Here is a 17,830-nt window from a genome sequence, read left to right on the forward strand (position 1 = left end):
ACAATGCACTTGGGTCCTAACTGAAAGGCTGGAGGTTAGAGTCCAGCCAGAGGCACCTTGGAATAAAGGCTTGACGATCTAGTTCCGAAATATCAGCCACTAAGAACTCTATGGAGCACAGTTCTACTCTGACACATGAGGTCGCCATGAGTCAGAATTGACTTTACAGCAATTGGTTTTTTCTCCCCCTGCCAGCAGGCTAGGGGGATCTGGAGTAATGATGTGGGAGGAACAGGACCAAGCTTGAAACTCCAAAAGGATCTTCCTTGGCTTGGCTTCTCTCTGAGATACTATCCTGAAGGCCCACTCATCTCATGCCAGTTTCTCAAGGGGGGAGTCTGCCTCTGATGCCTAGCCTGTGGCCCTGGGGGTTGAGAGCAGAGGAAGTGGTGGTGCCCCAGGGAGCAGATAGTGCAGCAAGGACCTCTGCTGGCCACTTGGCAGAGCCAGCCCTGCACTGTACCCTGCAGGTTGTCAGTGAAGGTGTGCCCCTGGTGTTGGCCCTGGTTCCCCACCGGCAACCCCACTCCTTCATCACCCAGGGTTCGCCAGACCTGTTGGTAAGTGCACTGGGTGGGGCTCCACCTTAGCTCTATCTCTTCTCTGACTCTACCTGAAACCCACCTCTGCCCCCTCCTGCCTGCAGGTGACCGTGAGTGCCAGTGGGCTGCTGGGCACCCACAGCTGGTTGCCCTATGACCGAAACATAAGCAACTACTTCACCTTCAGCAAAGACCCCACCATAGGCAGCCCCAAGTAGGACATGGGGCTGTGGTGGGGGTCATTTCTCCACCCAATCAAAGCACAGGCTGGCTGCTGGGGAGAGGTCTGGCCAAGATCTCTGAGGGTCTGGGTCTCTCCTACGTGGCCTGGCCTCACCTACCATCCCCTTCACTGGGTCAGGATGCAGCGACTTCTGAGTGGCCCATGGGTGCCAGGCAGCAGTGTGAGTGGGCAAGTATTGGCAGTGGCCCCCGATGGAAAGCTGTTGTTCAGCGGTGGCCACTGGGATGGCAGCCTACGAGTGACCGCACTACCCCGTGGCAAGCTGTTGAACCAGCTGAGCCGCCACCTTGGTATGAACAGCCTTGGAGCGGGTGAGGGTGAGGCATGCAGGTGGGGCTCTGAGGGTGGCCAGGGAGGGCGTGACTGCTCCGTCTGCCTGTTCCTCCCCATGCAGATGTAGTAACCTGCCTTGCACTGGACACCTGTGGCATCTACCTCATCTCAGGCTCCCGGGATGCCACGTGCATGGTGTGGCGGCTCCTGCAGCAGGTGTGCCTGGTGGGCAGCCCATGGTGGTCCCCACAGCCCAGACCGGCAGCGCATCTGCCCCTCAGTGGGCCTCCAGTCCTGCCCCCGTCTTCCCTTTCCCTCCACTACTGTGAGCAAGGCTGGAGCTCCATAACCCTCCACCTCACTGGCCTTGGACAGGGCCTTCACTCTCTTGAGCCTCAGTCTCCTCATCCAGGGGTCAGGGTGGTGGGATACCCCAGTCCTGAGCCAGCCCCGGCTCCCCACAGGGCGGTCTGTCGGTAGGGCTGGTGCCAAAGCCTGTGCAGGTCCTATATGGGCACAAGGCTGCAGTGAGTTGCGTGGCCATCAGCACTGAACTCAACATGGCTGTGTCTGGATCCGAGGTGCGTGTATGCATGTGCCCTGGGGAGGGCGGTTTGCCGGGCATTGCCCCTGGAGCCCAAAGGCCCTGCCCAGTACCCTAAGCTGTCTTCCTGCAGGATGGAACTGTGATCATCCACACTGTACGCCGTGGCCAGTTTGTGGCAGCACTGCGGCCCCCAGGGGCCACACTGCCTGGACCTGTGTCCCACCTGGCACTGGGATCTGAGGGCCAGATTGTGGTACAGAGCTCAGCACGGGAGCGTCCAGGGGCCCAGGTATGGGGAAGCGGTGCACAGCCAAGGCAGAGGGGTGGTAGGGATCCTGTCCTTGCTGACACTTCTGCTTCCTCCAGGTTACCTACTCCTTGCACCTGTACTCAGTGAATGGGCGGCTGCGGGCTTCACGTCCCCTGGCAGAGCAGCCCACAGCCCTGACGGTGACTGAGGACTTCATTCTGCTGGGCACAGCCCAATGCGCTTTGCACATCCTCCACCTGCACAAGTGAGCCCCCACCATTTATGGGTTCATGGCCCCTCAGGGTGGCGGTCACTGGCAGAGGATACTAGGGGGTGCCCCTCATTGACCCACACACTTTATATGACCATGGACACAGTCTTCAAGACCTGTAACTATCCTCTAATACCCCAGTGGGGTGATGTTGTCTTGGGCCTCTTTTAGCCACATGGTTGTGGGAGATCCCCTTATATATCATTATGTCATCATTAAAATGACAACAGACAGGGTGGGCTCCTCCTCAGGCATGTGGGAAAACAGACACAGTCTGCTGGAAGTCAAGACCCCTTCTACAGCTGTGAATTCCTGTGTGTCTGCCCCCTCCCCTAGACTGCTCCCGGCTGCGCCTCCCCTGCCCATGAAGGTGCCCATCTGCAGCGTGGCCGTGACCAAGGAGCGTAGCCATGTACTTGTGGGCCTGGAGGACGGCAAGCTTATCGTGGTGGGCGCGGGACAGCCCTCTGAGGTGAGGATAGGAGCAGGGTGGGCCTCAGACGGGGCGGGGAGGGGTGGTCCTGGCTGACACCACCTCTCCTACTCCCACCAGGTGCGCAGCGGCCAGTTCGCGCGCAAGCTGTGGCGCTCCTCGAGGCGCATCTCCCAGGTGTCATCGGGGGAGACAGAGTACAACCCCAGTGAGGAGCGCTGAGGGCCTGCCCCGCCCAGCTGCTCATGCCCCGCCTCCAGCGGGTCCCACCCAGGGACACCCCGCCCAGGAGTCCGCGGGGAAAGCAGAAGAGGAGGCGACCTCGCGGCAGCGGGTCCGCGCTCTGGGGGGGGAGGGGGGGCGGGGCCCTACCCTCACGCCCAGCTCAGGGATTGGTGGGGGCGGTGTCACTCCAGGAAGTCCCGCCCCTCGCCGGCAGAGGGGCCGCCCCGAAACCCGTCTGGCCTCTGGCCGCAGCAGCACTTTTTGCACAGTCCAGGGCGGAGATCCCCGGCTCTCAAACCCCAGTCCTGCGGAGCACAGGGGGCTGGCCGTAGCCTTAATCCCTAAAGGCGGCCCCCGCTCTTCCGTTCTCGGCAATAAAGCTGGCCTAGTTTTGTAGCTGTTCTGCCTCCTTGGTCACAATGTCAGGGTCGTTAGTCCAGCCTGGCTCACGTTCCCCTAACCCATTACCCCCTCCCGGGTCGACTGGCCCCCTTCACGTGGCTTCCACTGACTTGGGGCCTCAGTTTACCCAGCCGTACTGCCGCTGCCCCTCTTGTCAGCGCCCCGTCGCCTCTCCCCGGTTCGTGGTTTCTTCGCCCCCTCAGCCCTCACCGGGTCACCGCTGCACGCCATTCATACGCTCCCGCCATCCTGGCTAGGTGCCGTGTCCGCGGGCGTGCGGGTCGTCGGCGGGGCCGCCCTACCACTCGGCCTTGTCCGCAAAGCGGGTGGTGAAGGCCAGGGCGGGAGTTCTCACCTCCTCCTTTGCTCTAGCTCCACCCCAGGGCGCCTGCCCCGCCCCCTCAGCCTCTCTGCCCCTTCTCAATCCAACCCCCGAGTCCCGCCCAGCGCCGCAGCTCACGTCTGGGGTGGAACAGAATTTGGCCGTCCTAGGGATTCAGGGCCGTCTTCACTGCTCAAGGGGAGCCTTGCGGCCTCAGAGGCCCCAGCCCCGCCAGGTTGAGCGGATCCCGGAACCCGCGGAGGGGCGGCCGCAGCAGGTTAGGAAGGGGTGCCGGACAGAACTCTGGGTCTTGATGGGCGGAGGGAGCCAAGGGCTGACTCTGCCCCCACCTCAAGACTTGTGGTCCCGTGGATTTTGTGCGTCGTGGGGCCCGTGTCTGTTGGGATGTGGGTGGGGAGTCAGGGTAGTGTGGACGTGTGGGGTCTTGCACTGTGTATCCATGTTTTGTGGGTCTGGGGATGGGGGAAGGCCCCAGTCCCGCAGTTCAGGGTGGGGTCGAGAGAACCTTAGCCTGCCTGCTGCTGCGCGCTCTGGTCACAAGCTTGCTCACCAACCAGAACCCAGGGAGAGCACTTCGTGTGGGAAGTCACACAAACATACACATCTCACACGTGGCAGGGGCCACCACGGCCTAGACCCACTTGGCCGCAGCGCTGGCTTGAATTTAGCCACACACATGGGCACAAGGTCTACACGGAAGTGAGACTGGAGTCCCAGGGCTGCACCCTGCTGTGTTTGTGAAGTGGTGGATGTTAGAAAGTTGCAGGGCCTTTCCTCAGGTCATCTTCTCCACCTCTTCTCTATGCAGATCCCCCTGCACCCGGACCTGGGGCCTCTCTTCCCCAGGCCTCAGTGGGTACCAGCAGGATTGGCCCTGCAGGTCCTGATGGGTGCTGGGACTGAGTGACCCTTATCCTTCAGGTTTCTAGCCTTCAGGTTCTCATGGAATTCCCTGATGAGACAGGACTAGAGGCCCTCTGGGCCCACATCTCCTCTGCCCTTGCTGAACCCTCCAAGGTACCCTCCCTGCCAGCCTCTGAGCAGAAAGTGAGGGCTGGACGCTGACCCTAGAGGCAGGAGTGAGAGCAGTGTCATTCCAGGAAGTCCTGCCTCAGGGCCTTAGGATGTTGGGATCCTGTGTTTATGCTGAGAAGTCTGGGAGTGAGCCTTCCACCAGCCAGTAGGTCTCTGCCCATCTGTCTGGCCAAGCTCTGGCTGAGGTGGGGGCTGGAGGGCATGTCTCCCTGGTCCTCCTCTGCCATCCTTAGACTCAGACCAGGTGTTGTCAAGATCTTTGAGACAGTGGTTTCTAACCTACCCCCCTCCATCCTGGGCTGCACCCTGGCGCCTCTTGTTTGGCCAGCTGGGACTAGCGCTGTCTGGGACCTGATACCCTTACCCCATCTGACAAAGGAGGAAGCTGGTCCAGATGGGCAGGGGGAGGAGCACCAGCCCCAGAGCGCATCAGGATGGAATGCTGGGGGGCGGAAGAGGTGAACTGCCCAGGGGACTTCTGATGTCAGGTCTGAGGCTTTTCTCCCTCGTCATCTGGACTCAAAAGAAGCCTCCTGGCTCCCTTGCCTGGGTGTTGCCCATAGCACTCCAACCCCTTCTAGAGATGCAGTTCCAGAGGGCCCTGCGAGGCAGCAGAGCCATGCTTCACAACTCCAGCCTCAGGGAGGGCATGGCCCATGTGGGTAAGCACCTCTCAATCCAGATCTTGGGCACTGGGCAGGCTGGAAGGTACCCCAGACGGGTGGGTCACACATAAGTCTAGTCACAGGCTCTAGAGTCGCCATTCCCTGTGTCCTATCTGCAGTAGGTTGGGAGGACAAGTGCCTCTCAGGCAAAAGCAGCAGCATTTCTTTTCTAGTTCAGTTTTATTTTGCAAAACTTGACAGTCTTCTGTGCACGGAGATCCGCACAGGGACCAACATGAATCAATAGGCTCTCAGCCTAGACCTGGCAGAGGAGACAGGATGCACAGTTCAGGGTGATGTTACCAGAAACCAAACCTGCTGCTGTCAGATTTGACTCACGGCAACCCCACGTGTTACACAGTAGAACTGCTCTCTAGGGTTTTCTTGGCGGTAATCTTTACAGAAGCAGATTGCCAGGTGTTTCTTCCACAGTGTTGCTGAGTGGGTTTAAACTGCTAGCCTTTAGGTTAGTAGTTGAACGCAAACTGTTTCCACCACTCAGGGACCCTAGGACATAAAGGGAACTGCAATTTCCCTTGGTAGACAAAATAAAACAGGTACACTTGGAGACAGAAAAGGGACAGATCTGGGAGATCAAGGAAGGCTTCCCAGAGAAGGGGATTCCTGCCCATTTATCAGATAGATAAGGTAGAGGGAACAGTGAGAGAAGGTTGGAAGCATGGGAGAGCTGGGCACGTCTGCGAAGCGCTAGGTGTCCAGAGTGGCAAGCAAGGGGAGGCTGTGGGAAATGAGGGTGGAGAAACAGTCAGCTGTCTTTCCTGGGGTGTGGCCTTTTGACTCTGTGCAGTAAGGACTATTGTTTTCGTACCTTTTAGGCAGCAAGGTCTAGGTGAGGTGGCCCAGGAATCCTAGGCTTGTTTTTTGCTCCTGATACTATCTGTCCTTTTCCTCCACAGAGAAGACCCTGATGGGGCAGGACAGGGACAGGGAAGGGGTGTGGGTGGGGGCAGGGGGAGCCCTGACCCCCAATACCTCCTCCCCATTCCCCCCTGAGCCTCCAGGGGCCTCAGGCAGCATCATCCCAGTCTACTGTGCCCTCCTGGCTTCTGTGGTCCTGGGTCTGCTGGCCTGCGTGGCCTTCAAGTGGTAGGTGGTGTGGGCACCGCCCTGTGACATCCCCCTCCCCATCTGGACTCCCAGCCAGCTCCGTCTGTCTTGGTGAAGGTGGGAGCAGGCTGGCAGGTACCCCTGCACCCTACAGCTGGCGCTCACATAAGCAAAGACAGCAGCTGGCCAAGGCTCGGACTGCAGAGCTGGGGGGCCTCGACAGGGACCAGATGGGTGGGGATAGCAGCGTCTTCCTGGACTCTCCCAGCGGCCTGGAACCCTGCACCCCTGACCAGGGTGAGTCCCCTTCCCCAGTATAGTCCTTCTGACCCAGCCCTGCCCTGCTACCCAGGCCCTTGTCTGACTCTCATGTGCCCCTCCCGTCTCCCACCCCAGGACCAAATCCTGAGCTTGGCTGCCGACTTTACCTTCATCTCCCTCGGCGGCAGCAGGAGGAAGTGGAGCGGCTCCTGGAGGCGGCGGGCAAACCTGATAAGGGCTGGCAGGGCCTGGCAGGCCACCTGGGCTACCGGGCTGAGGCTGTGGAGACCCTGGCCCAGGGCCAGGCTCCAGCCTACACCCTGCTGAGGGACTGGGCCATCCGGAAAGGCAACAGAGCCACCCTCAGAGTGCTAGAGGATGCCCTGGCTGCCATGGACCGTGAAGATGTGGCCCGGATCCTGAGCCCCTTGGCCGAAGGCTGCTCTGTGGTGTGAGCTATGCCTCCACAGCCCGGCCTCTCAGGGAACCTGTTCTGGTGCTCCCTACCTCTCCCATCTCCCTATACACACTCCCTTCATGGGCCTTCTGGTATTGGCTTCAGCCTGCTTTGCTCTGGGGAGTCACCACTCACCTCCCCTTGTCCTATCCTCCTCTAGGACAAGGACCAGGACTGGGGGGAGTGGGAAGTGAGGGGTGGTCCTACCCTTCTGATCCCCACTCCACCTCTCCTTACTTAGCCTCAGCTGTTTTTTCTACTTTTGTATCCTATATTAAAGGAGACTTTGGATTTTGGTGCTGGCTCCATCTGGCTCCTTGGGCGTGTGCGACAGTTGGGGGTCATGAGGCAGAGGCTCAGAAAAGAGCTGGGGCGGGGGGGTCCTAGGGTATGGGAGGGGCCACAGCTGAGTGGGCACCTTCCCTGAGCAGCACCTAGGATGGCAGGCAGTGTGCTCCCATAAGACTCGGGCTTTGGAGGCACAGTCTGGAGTTCATGTCCTGGATGTGTCATTCATTGGTGGTACCATGTGGGAAGCTATTTCATCTTTCTGAACTTTAGCTTCCTTAAACCAAACCAAACCAAACCAAACCCACTGTCGTCAAGTTGATTCCGACTCATAGCAACCCTATAGGACAAAGTAGAACTGCCCATAGGGTTTCCAAGGAGCGGCTGGTAGATTTGAACTGCTGACCTTTTGGGTAGCAGCCAAAACTCTTAACCACTGTGCCACCAGGGCTCCTGAGCTTCCTTAGCTGGAGACAATAATATGGCATGTTCAGTAGGTTCCCCTCCACCTAAGGCTCTCAGGTTGGCACTGAGGAGCCTTGGGCTTGAGGCCATTTTCCTGACTCATGCTGTGTCCAGCATCAAGGGGAGGCTGGAGGCAGGCTGGTCCTGGGAACCTAGATACCAATGGCCTGTGGGTGAGAAAAAGGTAGAAAGGGCTCTTCTTACAAGACCAGCACTCCAGACTTCAGACAGGGAGTTTCAAACATACTTCACGACTGCTTATGTGGACTTCACACGAGCCAAGGGCGTGCAGGCAGGCCATCCCACACACCTGAGAGGCAGTTCAGGACAGGGAAACTGCAGTCAAAACACCCACACCCCCCACTGTGCCCGCTCTGAAGGCAGGAGCCAGGTAGATTGGCTACTGTGCCTTCTGAGGGGGGGTGCTAGCCCCATAGGCCCTGCCTACAAACAAACAATGGCTATGGAGCCCCTGGCATCCACTAGAGTCAGAGGCATCAAGGAGAACAGCCATCCAAACTTCCTCAGGACAAGGGGATCTGGTCATGGTCCAGTGGGTCACTGGCACTGAGGGTAGATTCTGTCCCCTTGCTGAACTGAGATGCAACTGGCTGTTCTCTGAACACCAAAGTCATCACAGGATGCTGCTACTGCTGTTCTCAGAAAGAGTTCACCGGGGCTGCTTAAACCTGTAAGTCTTTTCGTTGGAATAAAGGCAGGAATAACCACCTTCATCCCGAGAGGACCCTTGGGCAATAACCCTGATGATCAGGAGGGAAAGCAAGAATGGTGGCTGCCAGGCTGTTGTGGATTGGACCAGCAATGAATGTGAACTCCTGAAATCCTGCACCAAGTGCTGGGAACAGGTTTGAGATTAACTGGCACCCCTTGTCACCACCTAGGGGTATTCAGTGGGTGTGGGGAAAGGAAAAGTTTTTGAAAAAACTTAACAGGGAGGTAAATAAATGAAAATTCCTTTTTCAGAAATGTCCTGCCTTGACAGCTCCCTTGTCACTCCCTGTAATGGTTGTGTGTCAGCTTGGCTGGGCCATGATTCTCAGTGGTTTGGCAGTTACATAATGATGTAGTTATCTTCCATTTTGTGATATAATGTAATCACCTCCATGATGTGATCTGGTATGATCAGCCAATTAGGTGTAAAGGGAGTTTCCTTGAGGGTGTGGCCTACATCCAATATATATGGACGTTCTGGCAGAGCTCGCTGGCTCTTGCTTACTCTGGATCCTGCATCTGGCTCGTCATCATCTGACCTCCAGTTCTTGGGACTTGAACTAGCGGCCTTCTGCGTAGCCTGCCAATCTTGGGATTAATCGGCCTCCGCAGCCTGTGAACCAGTAGCCTGCTGTGTTACCTCTTGATCTTGGATTCGTCAGCTTCTGCAGCCCGTGAGCCAGCAGCCTGCCATCTGACCTGCTGATCTTGGGTTCATCAGCCCCAGCAGCTACGTGAGTCAGGAGTCTGACACCTGACCCACAAGTTGGGACTTGCCAGCTTCTACAACTGTGTGAGCCACTTCCTTGAGATAAATCTCTCTCTCTCTCCCTCCAGTCTGTCCAATCTATCTAATCTGTCTATATGCTTCACTGGTTTTGCTTCTTAGAGAACCCAGCCTAAGACATTTGGTACCAAGAATAGTTCTACAGAAACAAAATTGTGAGAATGAGTTTCCTAAATTGGTTCTCAAGTCTGGTTAGTCTTAAAGATGTTGATGACTCTGCTTCCAGTAGTAAACAGGGCACTGCTAATCCAGGGTGTGAGGTAGCAGTAGAAATACACAAAATATCACCACCAATAGATCAAGTATTGGTGAGAGGCAAGGCTTTGGGTGATCATGTGTTTGATACTTTTCTACAATTTTGTCAGAATGAGAAGTATAGGAAAGCTGGTTGGCTGGTCCTGCTTTAGCTAGACAAAGTGGTGAAAGAAAGAGATTAGCTCAGGGCTTCAGGGTCATAGCTCACGTGCTGCATAAATGACCTCAAAGTTGCCACTTGTGCCATGAGAGGAAGCCTTATTTCTTCCAGTAAAGAGCTGATGTTGCTGAAAACAAAACTCATAGTCTTATCGTAAGAGTGGCTGAATTACAATGCCAACTGAATTCCCAACCTCGAATGTGTCTGAAGTTAAAGTGAGGGCATTGAATGGGAAGAAATGGGATCCTGAAACTTGGGATGGGGACATATGGGCAGATAATCAGGAAGTTGGGTACACTGAGACCCTAAATTCCATTGAATTGCTCCTGCCAACGAAACCATTAGCTCCTCCACCCCCATCTGATGAGATTAATCCAGCTGTGTCTGAAGAGCCTTTGTTTGAGATATCACCCGGGGAGGCATCCGAGTCATTGCCTGGGGCATTGCCTATGGCAGCTGCCTTACAAGACATTGCTGAATGTTCTCAAAACACATCCCCACCACCCAGTTTTGCTTCTAGACCTATAACTAGACTTAAGTCCCAGTGAGCCCCAAAAGGTGAAGTACAAAGTGTGACCCAGGAGAAGGTATGCTACACTCCAGAAGAACTGCCTGACTTTTCTAATGTGTACAAACAGAAACCTGGAGAATATGTGTGGGAATGGCTATTAAGGGTATAGGATAATGGTGTGAGAAACAAAGTTCGATCAGTCTGAATTTATTGATACGGGCCCACTAAGCACAGATTCTTCAGTGTTTCAGGTCAAAAGGTTAGGAAAGAATCTAATAGTTTATTTGGTTGGGTCACTGAAGCATGGATTACACGGTAGCCTACACTAAATCAAGTACCAGCCCTGCCTTTGAGTGCCTAGACGACACACCTTTTACCATAACAGTGAGGAACATATTTGTGAAGGGAAGCCCAGCATCCTTGAAGACTGCTGTGATTGCAATTTTATGTAATTCAGATTTGACAGTGGGAGCTGCCCTAACTGAATTCATACATCTAACTGCAATGGGACTGATTCATCCCCGTGGTGGTAGCGGCCAAGTGGTGGCACTCAATCGACAAAGACAGGGTGGGCATGGTTACTGTAGGGATAGCAAAGTCGAAGCAGTAATCAGTATAGCCTGACTCATATGGACTTATGGCTTTGGCTACTTAGTCATGGTGTCCCCAGGAGTGAAATAGATGGGAAATGTACTAAATATTTCCTGATCTGTACAAGCAGAAGAAATCTAGGTCAAGTGAACAGCAGTCTAACTCAAATCGCCAGAATAGAGAGTCACGGCCCCTCAATCAATTCCCAGACTTGAGCCAGTTTACAGACCCACAACCCCTTGAATGAAGGGGAGGATGAGTCCCCTTGGGGAAGGACCGGGCTATTACGGTAGGAAAAGCCAAGTGGAAGCCATTCGTACTGCCCCTGACTAGGAAAATAGTAAACCAAAAGCAATACCGCATTCCTGGAGGGATTGCAGAGATTACCGCCACCATCAACGACTTGAAGGATGCTGGGGTGGTGATTCCCACACATCCCCATTCAACTCGCCTATCTGGCCTGTGCAAAAGACAGATGGATCTTGGAGAATGACAGTGGATTATTGTAAACTTAACCAGGTGGTGACTCCAATTGCAGCTGCTGTTCCCAGATGCAGTTTTCATTGCTTGAGTAAATTAATACATCTCATTATCTGGTATGCAGCTACCGATCTGGCCAATGCCTATTCCAGTTTCAAAGGAACACCAGAAGCAGTTTGCCTTCAGCTGGCAAGGCCAGAAATACACCTTCACTGTCCTACCTCAGGGGTATATCAGCTCTCCAGCCCTATGTCATAATTTAGTCCGCAGGGACCTTGATCGCCTTTCCCTTCCATAGGACTGGTCCATTACAATGATAACATTATGCTGATTCGACCTAGTAAGGAAGAAGTGTCAATGATTCTAGACTTACTGTTAAAACATTTGTGTGCTAGAGGATGAGAAAGGAATCCCAGAAAAATACAGGCAACTTCCACCTCAGCGAAATTTCTAGGGGTCCAGTGTTGTAGGGCACGTCAAGATATTCCTTCTAAAGTGAAAAATAAGTTATTGCATCTGGCTGCTCCCACAACTAAAAAGGAGGCACAATGCCTGGTTGGCCTCTATGGATTTTGGAAGCACTCATTTGGGTGTGCTACTCCAGTCTATTTATCAATTGACTCAAAAAGCTTCTAGTTTTGAGTGGGGCCCAAAACAAGAGAAGGTTCTGCAGCAGATTCAGGTTGCCATTCAAGCCGCTCTGCCACTTGGGCTATTATGATTCGGCTGAACCAATGATGCTTGAAGTGTCAGTGGCATATAGAGATGCTGCTTGGAGGCTTGGGCAGACCTCTATTGGTGAATCACAGCACAGAATTTTAGGATTTTGGAGCAAAGCCCTGCTATCCTCTGCAGATAACTACTCTGCTTTTGAGAAAGAGCTTTTGGCTTGTTACTGGGCCTTAGTAGAGCCTGAACGCTTAACCATGGGCTACCAAGTCACCATGCAGCCTGAGGTGTCCATCATGAACTGGGTGTTGTCTGACCCAGAGAGCCATAAAGTCGGATTTGCACAGTAGCATTCCATCATTAAACGGAAGTGGTATGTACCAAACTGGGCCCAAGCAGGACCTGAAGGCACAAGTAAGTTGCATGAGGAAGTGGCCCAAACGCCCATGGTCTCCACTCCTGTCACATTACCTGCCCTCTCCCAGTCTGCACCTATGGCCTCATGGGGAGTTCCTTGTGATTAGTTGACCAAGGAAGAGAATATTTATGCCTGAGTTACAGATGGTTCTGTGCAATATGCAGGCACCACTCGAAAGTGGACAGCAGCAGCACTACAGTCCCTTTCTGGGACTTCCCTGAAGGCCAGTGGTGAAACGAAATCCTCCCGTGCAGAACTTCAAGCAGTACACCTGGTTTTTCACTTTGCTTAGAAGGAGAAATGGCCAGATGTGCAACTGTGTACTGATGCATGGGCTGTGGCCAATGGTTTGGCTGGGTGGTCAGGGACTTGGAAGGAACATGATTGGAAATTGGTATGGGGAAGAGGTATGTGGGTAGATCTTTCTGAATGGGCTAAAGAAGATATATGTGTCTCATGTGAATGCTCACCAAATGGTAACCTCAGCAGAGGAGGATTTTAACCAGTGGATAGGATGACACGTTCTGTGGAAACCAGTCATTCTTTCCCCAGCCACTCCCATCATTACTCAATGGGCTCATGAACAAAGTGGCCATGGTGGCAGGGTTGGAGGTTATGCACGGGCTCAGCAACATAGACTTCCACTCACCAAGGCCGATATGGCTGTAGCCAGTGTTGAATGCCAAATCTGCTAGCAGCAGAGTCCAACACTGAGTCACTGATATGACACCATTCTCAAGGTGATCAGCCAGCAACCTGGGGGCAGGTGGATTACACTGGACTGCTTCCATCATGGAAAGGGCAGCAAATTTTGTTCTGACTGGAATAGACATTTACTCTGGATATGTATTTGCCTTCCCTGCATGTAATGCTTCTGCCAAAACTACCATCCGTGGACTTACAGAATGCCTTATCCACCATCATGGCATCCCACACAGCATTACTTCAGATCAAGAAACTCACTTCACAGCAAATGAAGTGCTCATGGAATTCACTGGTTCCCCATCATCCTGAAGCAGCGGGATTGACAGAATGATGGAATGGCCTTCTAAAGATACATTCACAGCACCAGCTAGGTGGCAATACCTTGCAGGGTTGGGGCAATACTCTCCAGGAGACTGTATATGCTCTAAACTAGCATCCAATATATGGTGGGGTTTCTCCCATAGCCAGGACCCATGGGTCCGGGAATCAAGGGGTGGTAATGGGAGTGGCATCACTATTACACCTAGTGACCCAATCACAAAATTTTTGCTTCCTGTCCCCATGACCCTATGCTCTGTGGGTGTAGAGGTCTCAGTTCCAAAGGGAGGAATGCTCCCACCAGGAGACAGAACACCGATTCCACTGAACTGGAAGTTAAGAATGCCACCGAGCCACTTTGGGCTCTTCATGCCTCTGGATCAACAGGCAAAGAAGGGAGTTACTGTACTGGCTGGTATGACTGATCCTGATTACCAAGGGGAAATCAGACTGATATTACATAATGGAGGTAAAGAAGAGTATGTATGGACTGCAGGAGATCCCTTAGGACGTCTCTTAGTACTCCTATGCCTTGTGATTAAAGTCAGTGGAAAACTATGGCAACCCATGACTACTAATGGCCCAGACCCTTCAGGAATGAAGGTTTGGGTCACCCCAATAGGCAAAGAACCACAACCGAGGTGCTTGCTGAGGGCAAAGAGAATACGAATGGGTGATGCAAAAAGGTAGTTCTAAATACCAGTTACAACCATGTGACCAGTTGCAGAAACGAGGACTGTACTTGTTATGAGTATTTCTTCCTTGTATGTGTGCATCAAGTTTGTTTTCTTCAGTTATATGGTCTAAGCAGATATGTACAGGTGCCAAGTTGACAAGGGGTGGACTGTGATGATTAAGGTTGTGTGTCACCTTGGCTGGGCCATGATTCTCAGTGGTTTGGCAGCTGTGATGTGGTTTGGCAGTTATGTAATGATGTAGTTATCTTCTATTTTGTCATATAATGTAATCAGCTCCATGGTGTAATCTGATGTGATCAGCCAATCAGTTTTAAGGGGGTTTCCTTGGGGGTGTGGCCTGAATCCAATATATATGGACATTCTGGCAAAGTTTTCTGGCTTTTGCTCAATCTAGATCTTGCATATGGCTTATCATCATCTGCCCTCAGTTCTTGGTACTTGAATCAGCAGCCTGCTGTACTGCATGCTGATCTTGGGATTCACTGGCCTCCTCAGCCTATGAGCCAGCAGTCTGCCACCTTACCTGCTGATCTTGGATTTGTCAGCCTCCACAGCCTGTGAGCCAGCAGTCTGCCATCTGACCTATCTTGGGTTCGTCAGCTCCTGCAGCTACATGAATCAGGAGAAGCCTCCAGACTGACACTTGACCCATGGACTTGGGACTTGCTAGCCTCTACAACTGCGTGAGCCATTTCCTTGAGATTAATCTCTCTCTACACTTATATACACTTCACTGGTTTCGCTTCTCTGGAGAACCCAGCCTAAGACACCAACTTTTAATGACCTGTCTAAATTTCCTTGGTGAATCTGAAAGCCGGAGCCTCAAGTCAAAACCATGAGTTTGACTTGGTTGAGAATAGCAGTGCATATGGCCTCACCCCTCCACTGCCAACCCACACAAAAGGGAAACACTCAGCTCAAGCACATTCACTGACAAATTCTCTACAACAGACACAACTGGGAAATGTCAGAGGGTTGGGTAAATTATGTTCCATCCATTTGATACAATAATGTGCTTTTGTTAAAGTTTTGAAGACTGCAGTATCATGGGAAAGTACTTCCGGTTTTTAAGTGGCATGTCTAATGATCCTGATATGAGAAATAGAGATTGTCCATCACATAAATAAAAGAACCACATGATCTTATCAACTGATGCAGAACAGGCATTTGACAAAGTCCAACACCCATTCATGATAAAAACTCTCAACAAAATAGGAATAGAAGGAAAATTCCTCAGTATAATTAAGGGCATTTATACAAAGCCAACAACCAACATCATCCTAAATGGAGAGACTTTGAAAGCACTCCCCTTGAGAACGGGAACCAGACAAGGATGCCCTTTATCACCACTCTTATTCAACATTGTGCTGAGGTCCTAGCCAGAGTAATTAGGCTAGAAAAAGAAATAAAGGGCATCCAAACTGGTAGGGAAGAAGTCAAAGTATCTCTATTTGCAGATGATAGGATCTTATACACAGAAAACCCCAAAAAATCCACAAGAAAACTACTGGAACTAATAGAAGATTTCGGCAAAGTTTCAGGATACAAGATAAACATACAAAAATCAGTTGGATTCCTTTACACCAACAAAGAGAACCTCGAAGAGGAAATCACCAAATCAATACCATTTACGACAGCCCCCAAGAAGATAAAATACTTAGGAATAAATCTAACCAGAGACATAAAAGACCTATACAATGAAAACTACAAGACACTACTACAAGAAGCCAAAAGAGACCTGCATAAGTGGAAAAACATACCTTGCTCATGGATAGGTAGACTCAACATTGTGAAAATGTCAATTCTACCCAAAGCGATCTACAGATACAATGCAATCCCGATCCAAATTCTACCAGCATATTTTAATGAGATGGAGAAACAAATCTCCAACTTTATATGGAAAGGGAAGAGTTCCCGAATAAGTAAAGCATTACTCAAGAAGAAGAACAAAGTGGGAGGCCTCACACCACCTGATTTTAGTACCTATTATACCATCACGGTAGTCAAAACAGGCTGGTACTGGTACAACAGATACACAGACCAACAGAACAGAATGGAGAATCCAGACATAAATTCATCCACCTATGAGCAGCTGATGTTTGACAAAGGCCCAGAGTCTGTTAATTGGGGAAAAGACAGTCTCTTTAACAAATGGTGCTGGCATAACTGGATACCCATCTGCAAAAAACTGAAACAAGACCCGTACCCCACACCATGCACAAAAACTAACTCAAAATGGATCAAAGACTTAAATATAAAATTGAAAACGATAAAGATCATGGAAGAAAAAATAGGGACAACGCTAGGAGCCCTAATACATGGCATAAACACAATACGAACCATAAGTAACAATGCACAAGCATTGGGAGAGAGACTAGATAACTGGGAGCTCCTAAAAATCAAACACTTAGGCTCATCAAAAGAATTCACCAGAAGAGTAAAAAGACAACCTACAGACTGGGAAAAAATTTTTGGCTACAACAAATCCGATCAGCACCTAATCTCTAAAATCTACAAGATATTGCAAAACCTCAACAACAAAAAGACAAAAAAACCCAATTAAAAAATGGGCAAAGGATATGAACTTCGCCAAAGACATTCAGGTGGCTAACAGACACATGAAGAAATGCTCACGATCATCAGCCATCAGAGAAATGCAGATCAAAACTACAATGAGATATCAGCTCACCGCAACAAGGCTAGCATTAATCCAAAACACACAAAATAGTAAATGCTACAGAGGTTGTGGAGAGACTGGAACACTTACACACTGTTGGTGGGAATGTAAAATGGTAAAACCACTTTGGAAATCAATTTGGTGCTTCCTTAAAAAGCTAGAAATAGAAGTACCATAAAATCCAGCTATCCCGCTCCTTGGAAGATATCCTAGAGAAATAAGAGTTGTCACACAAATAGATATATGCACACCCATGTTCAAAAGCAAAAAGCAAGAAACAATAGCAAAAAGATGGAAACAACCTAGGTGCCCATCAACGGACGAATGGATAAACAAATTATGGTATATCCACGCAATGGAATTCTACGCAACGATAAAGAACAATGAAGCTGTGGAATATAACAGGGAGGAAGCTGGAGGTCATTATGCTGAATTTAGTCAGCCACAGAGGGACAAATATTGTATAAGACCACTATTATAAGAACACAAGAAAAGCTTAAACACAGAAAACAACATTCTCTGGTGGTTACGAGGGTGGGTAAGGAGGGTGAGGGTTATTCACTAACTAGACAGTAGACAAGTATTATCTTAGGTGAAGGGAAGGACACTACAGGGGAAGTCAGCACAACTGGACTAAATCAAAGCTAAGAAGTTTCCTGAATACAAGTAAACACTTTGAAGGACAGAGTAGCAGGGGTAGGGATCTGAGGACCATGCTTTCAGGGGACATCTAGGTCAACTGACATAACAAAGCTTATTAAGAAAATGTTCTGCATCTTACTTTGGTGAGTGGCATCTGGGGTCTTAAAAGCTTGCAAGCAGCCATCTACGATGCATCAATTGGTCCCAACCACCTGGAGTGAAAGAGAATGAAGAACACCAAAGACACAAGGAAAGTAGTAGCCCAAGAGACAGAAAGGGCCACATAAACCAGAGACTTCATAAGCCTGAGACCAGAAGAACTAGATGGTGCCTGGCTACCACCAGTGACCGCCCTAACAGGGAACACGACAGAGAGTCCCGGGTGGAGCGGGAGAAAGGTGGAGTGCAGAACTCAAAT

At 51.3% G+C, this 17,830-nt stretch overlaps 2 protein-coding genes across 3 annotated transcripts in view; both read left to right on the top strand.

Annotated features, from left to right (window-relative positions):
• NBEAL2 (neurobeachin like 2) overlaps nucleotides 1–2,868 on the top strand; it is a 32,639-nt gene extending 29,771 nt beyond the window's left edge. For both annotated transcript variants that reach the window (XM_023726394.1, XM_004368465.3), the window contains exons 46-54: nucleotides 471–560; nucleotides 647–756; nucleotides 904–1,076; nucleotides 1,181–1,275; nucleotides 1,524–1,640; nucleotides 1,737–1,895; nucleotides 1,973–2,121; nucleotides 2,464–2,599; nucleotides 2,681–2,868. In XM_023726394.1, the coding sequence (XP_023582162.1) occupies nucleotides 471–560; nucleotides 647–756; nucleotides 904–1,076; nucleotides 1,181–1,275; nucleotides 1,524–1,640; nucleotides 1,737–1,895; nucleotides 1,973–2,121; nucleotides 2,464–2,599; nucleotides 2,681–2,782 (1,131 nt within the window). In that variant the 3' untranslated portion in view covers nucleotides 2,783–2,868. The remainder of the gene's footprint in view (nucleotides 1–470; nucleotides 561–646; nucleotides 757–903; nucleotides 1,077–1,180; nucleotides 1,276–1,523; nucleotides 1,641–1,736; nucleotides 1,896–1,972; nucleotides 2,122–2,463; nucleotides 2,600–2,680) is intronic.
• Nucleotides 2,869–3,912: 1,044 nt separating this feature from the next.
• LOC101342887 (death domain-containing membrane protein NRADD-like) lies at nucleotides 3,913–7,014 on the top strand. The gene is made up of 4 exons (XM_004368466.2): nucleotides 3,913–5,227; nucleotides 6,148–6,337; nucleotides 6,453–6,595; nucleotides 6,695–7,014. Exons 1-4 carry the CDS (start codon nucleotides 4,960–4,962, stop codon nucleotides 7,012–7,014), a joined length of 921 nt encoding a protein of 306 aa, XP_004368523.2. The 5' UTR covers nucleotides 3,913–4,959.
• Nucleotides 7,015–17,830: the final 10,816 nt, after the last annotated feature.

Source organism: Trichechus manatus, unplaced genomic scaffold, assembly GCF_000243295.1.
Source record: "Trichechus manatus latirostris isolate Lorelei unplaced genomic scaffold, TriManLat1.0 scaffold00001, whole genome shotgun sequence".
NCBI classification, from domain to species: domain Eukaryota; kingdom Metazoa; phylum Chordata; class Mammalia; order Sirenia; family Trichechidae; genus Trichechus; species Trichechus manatus.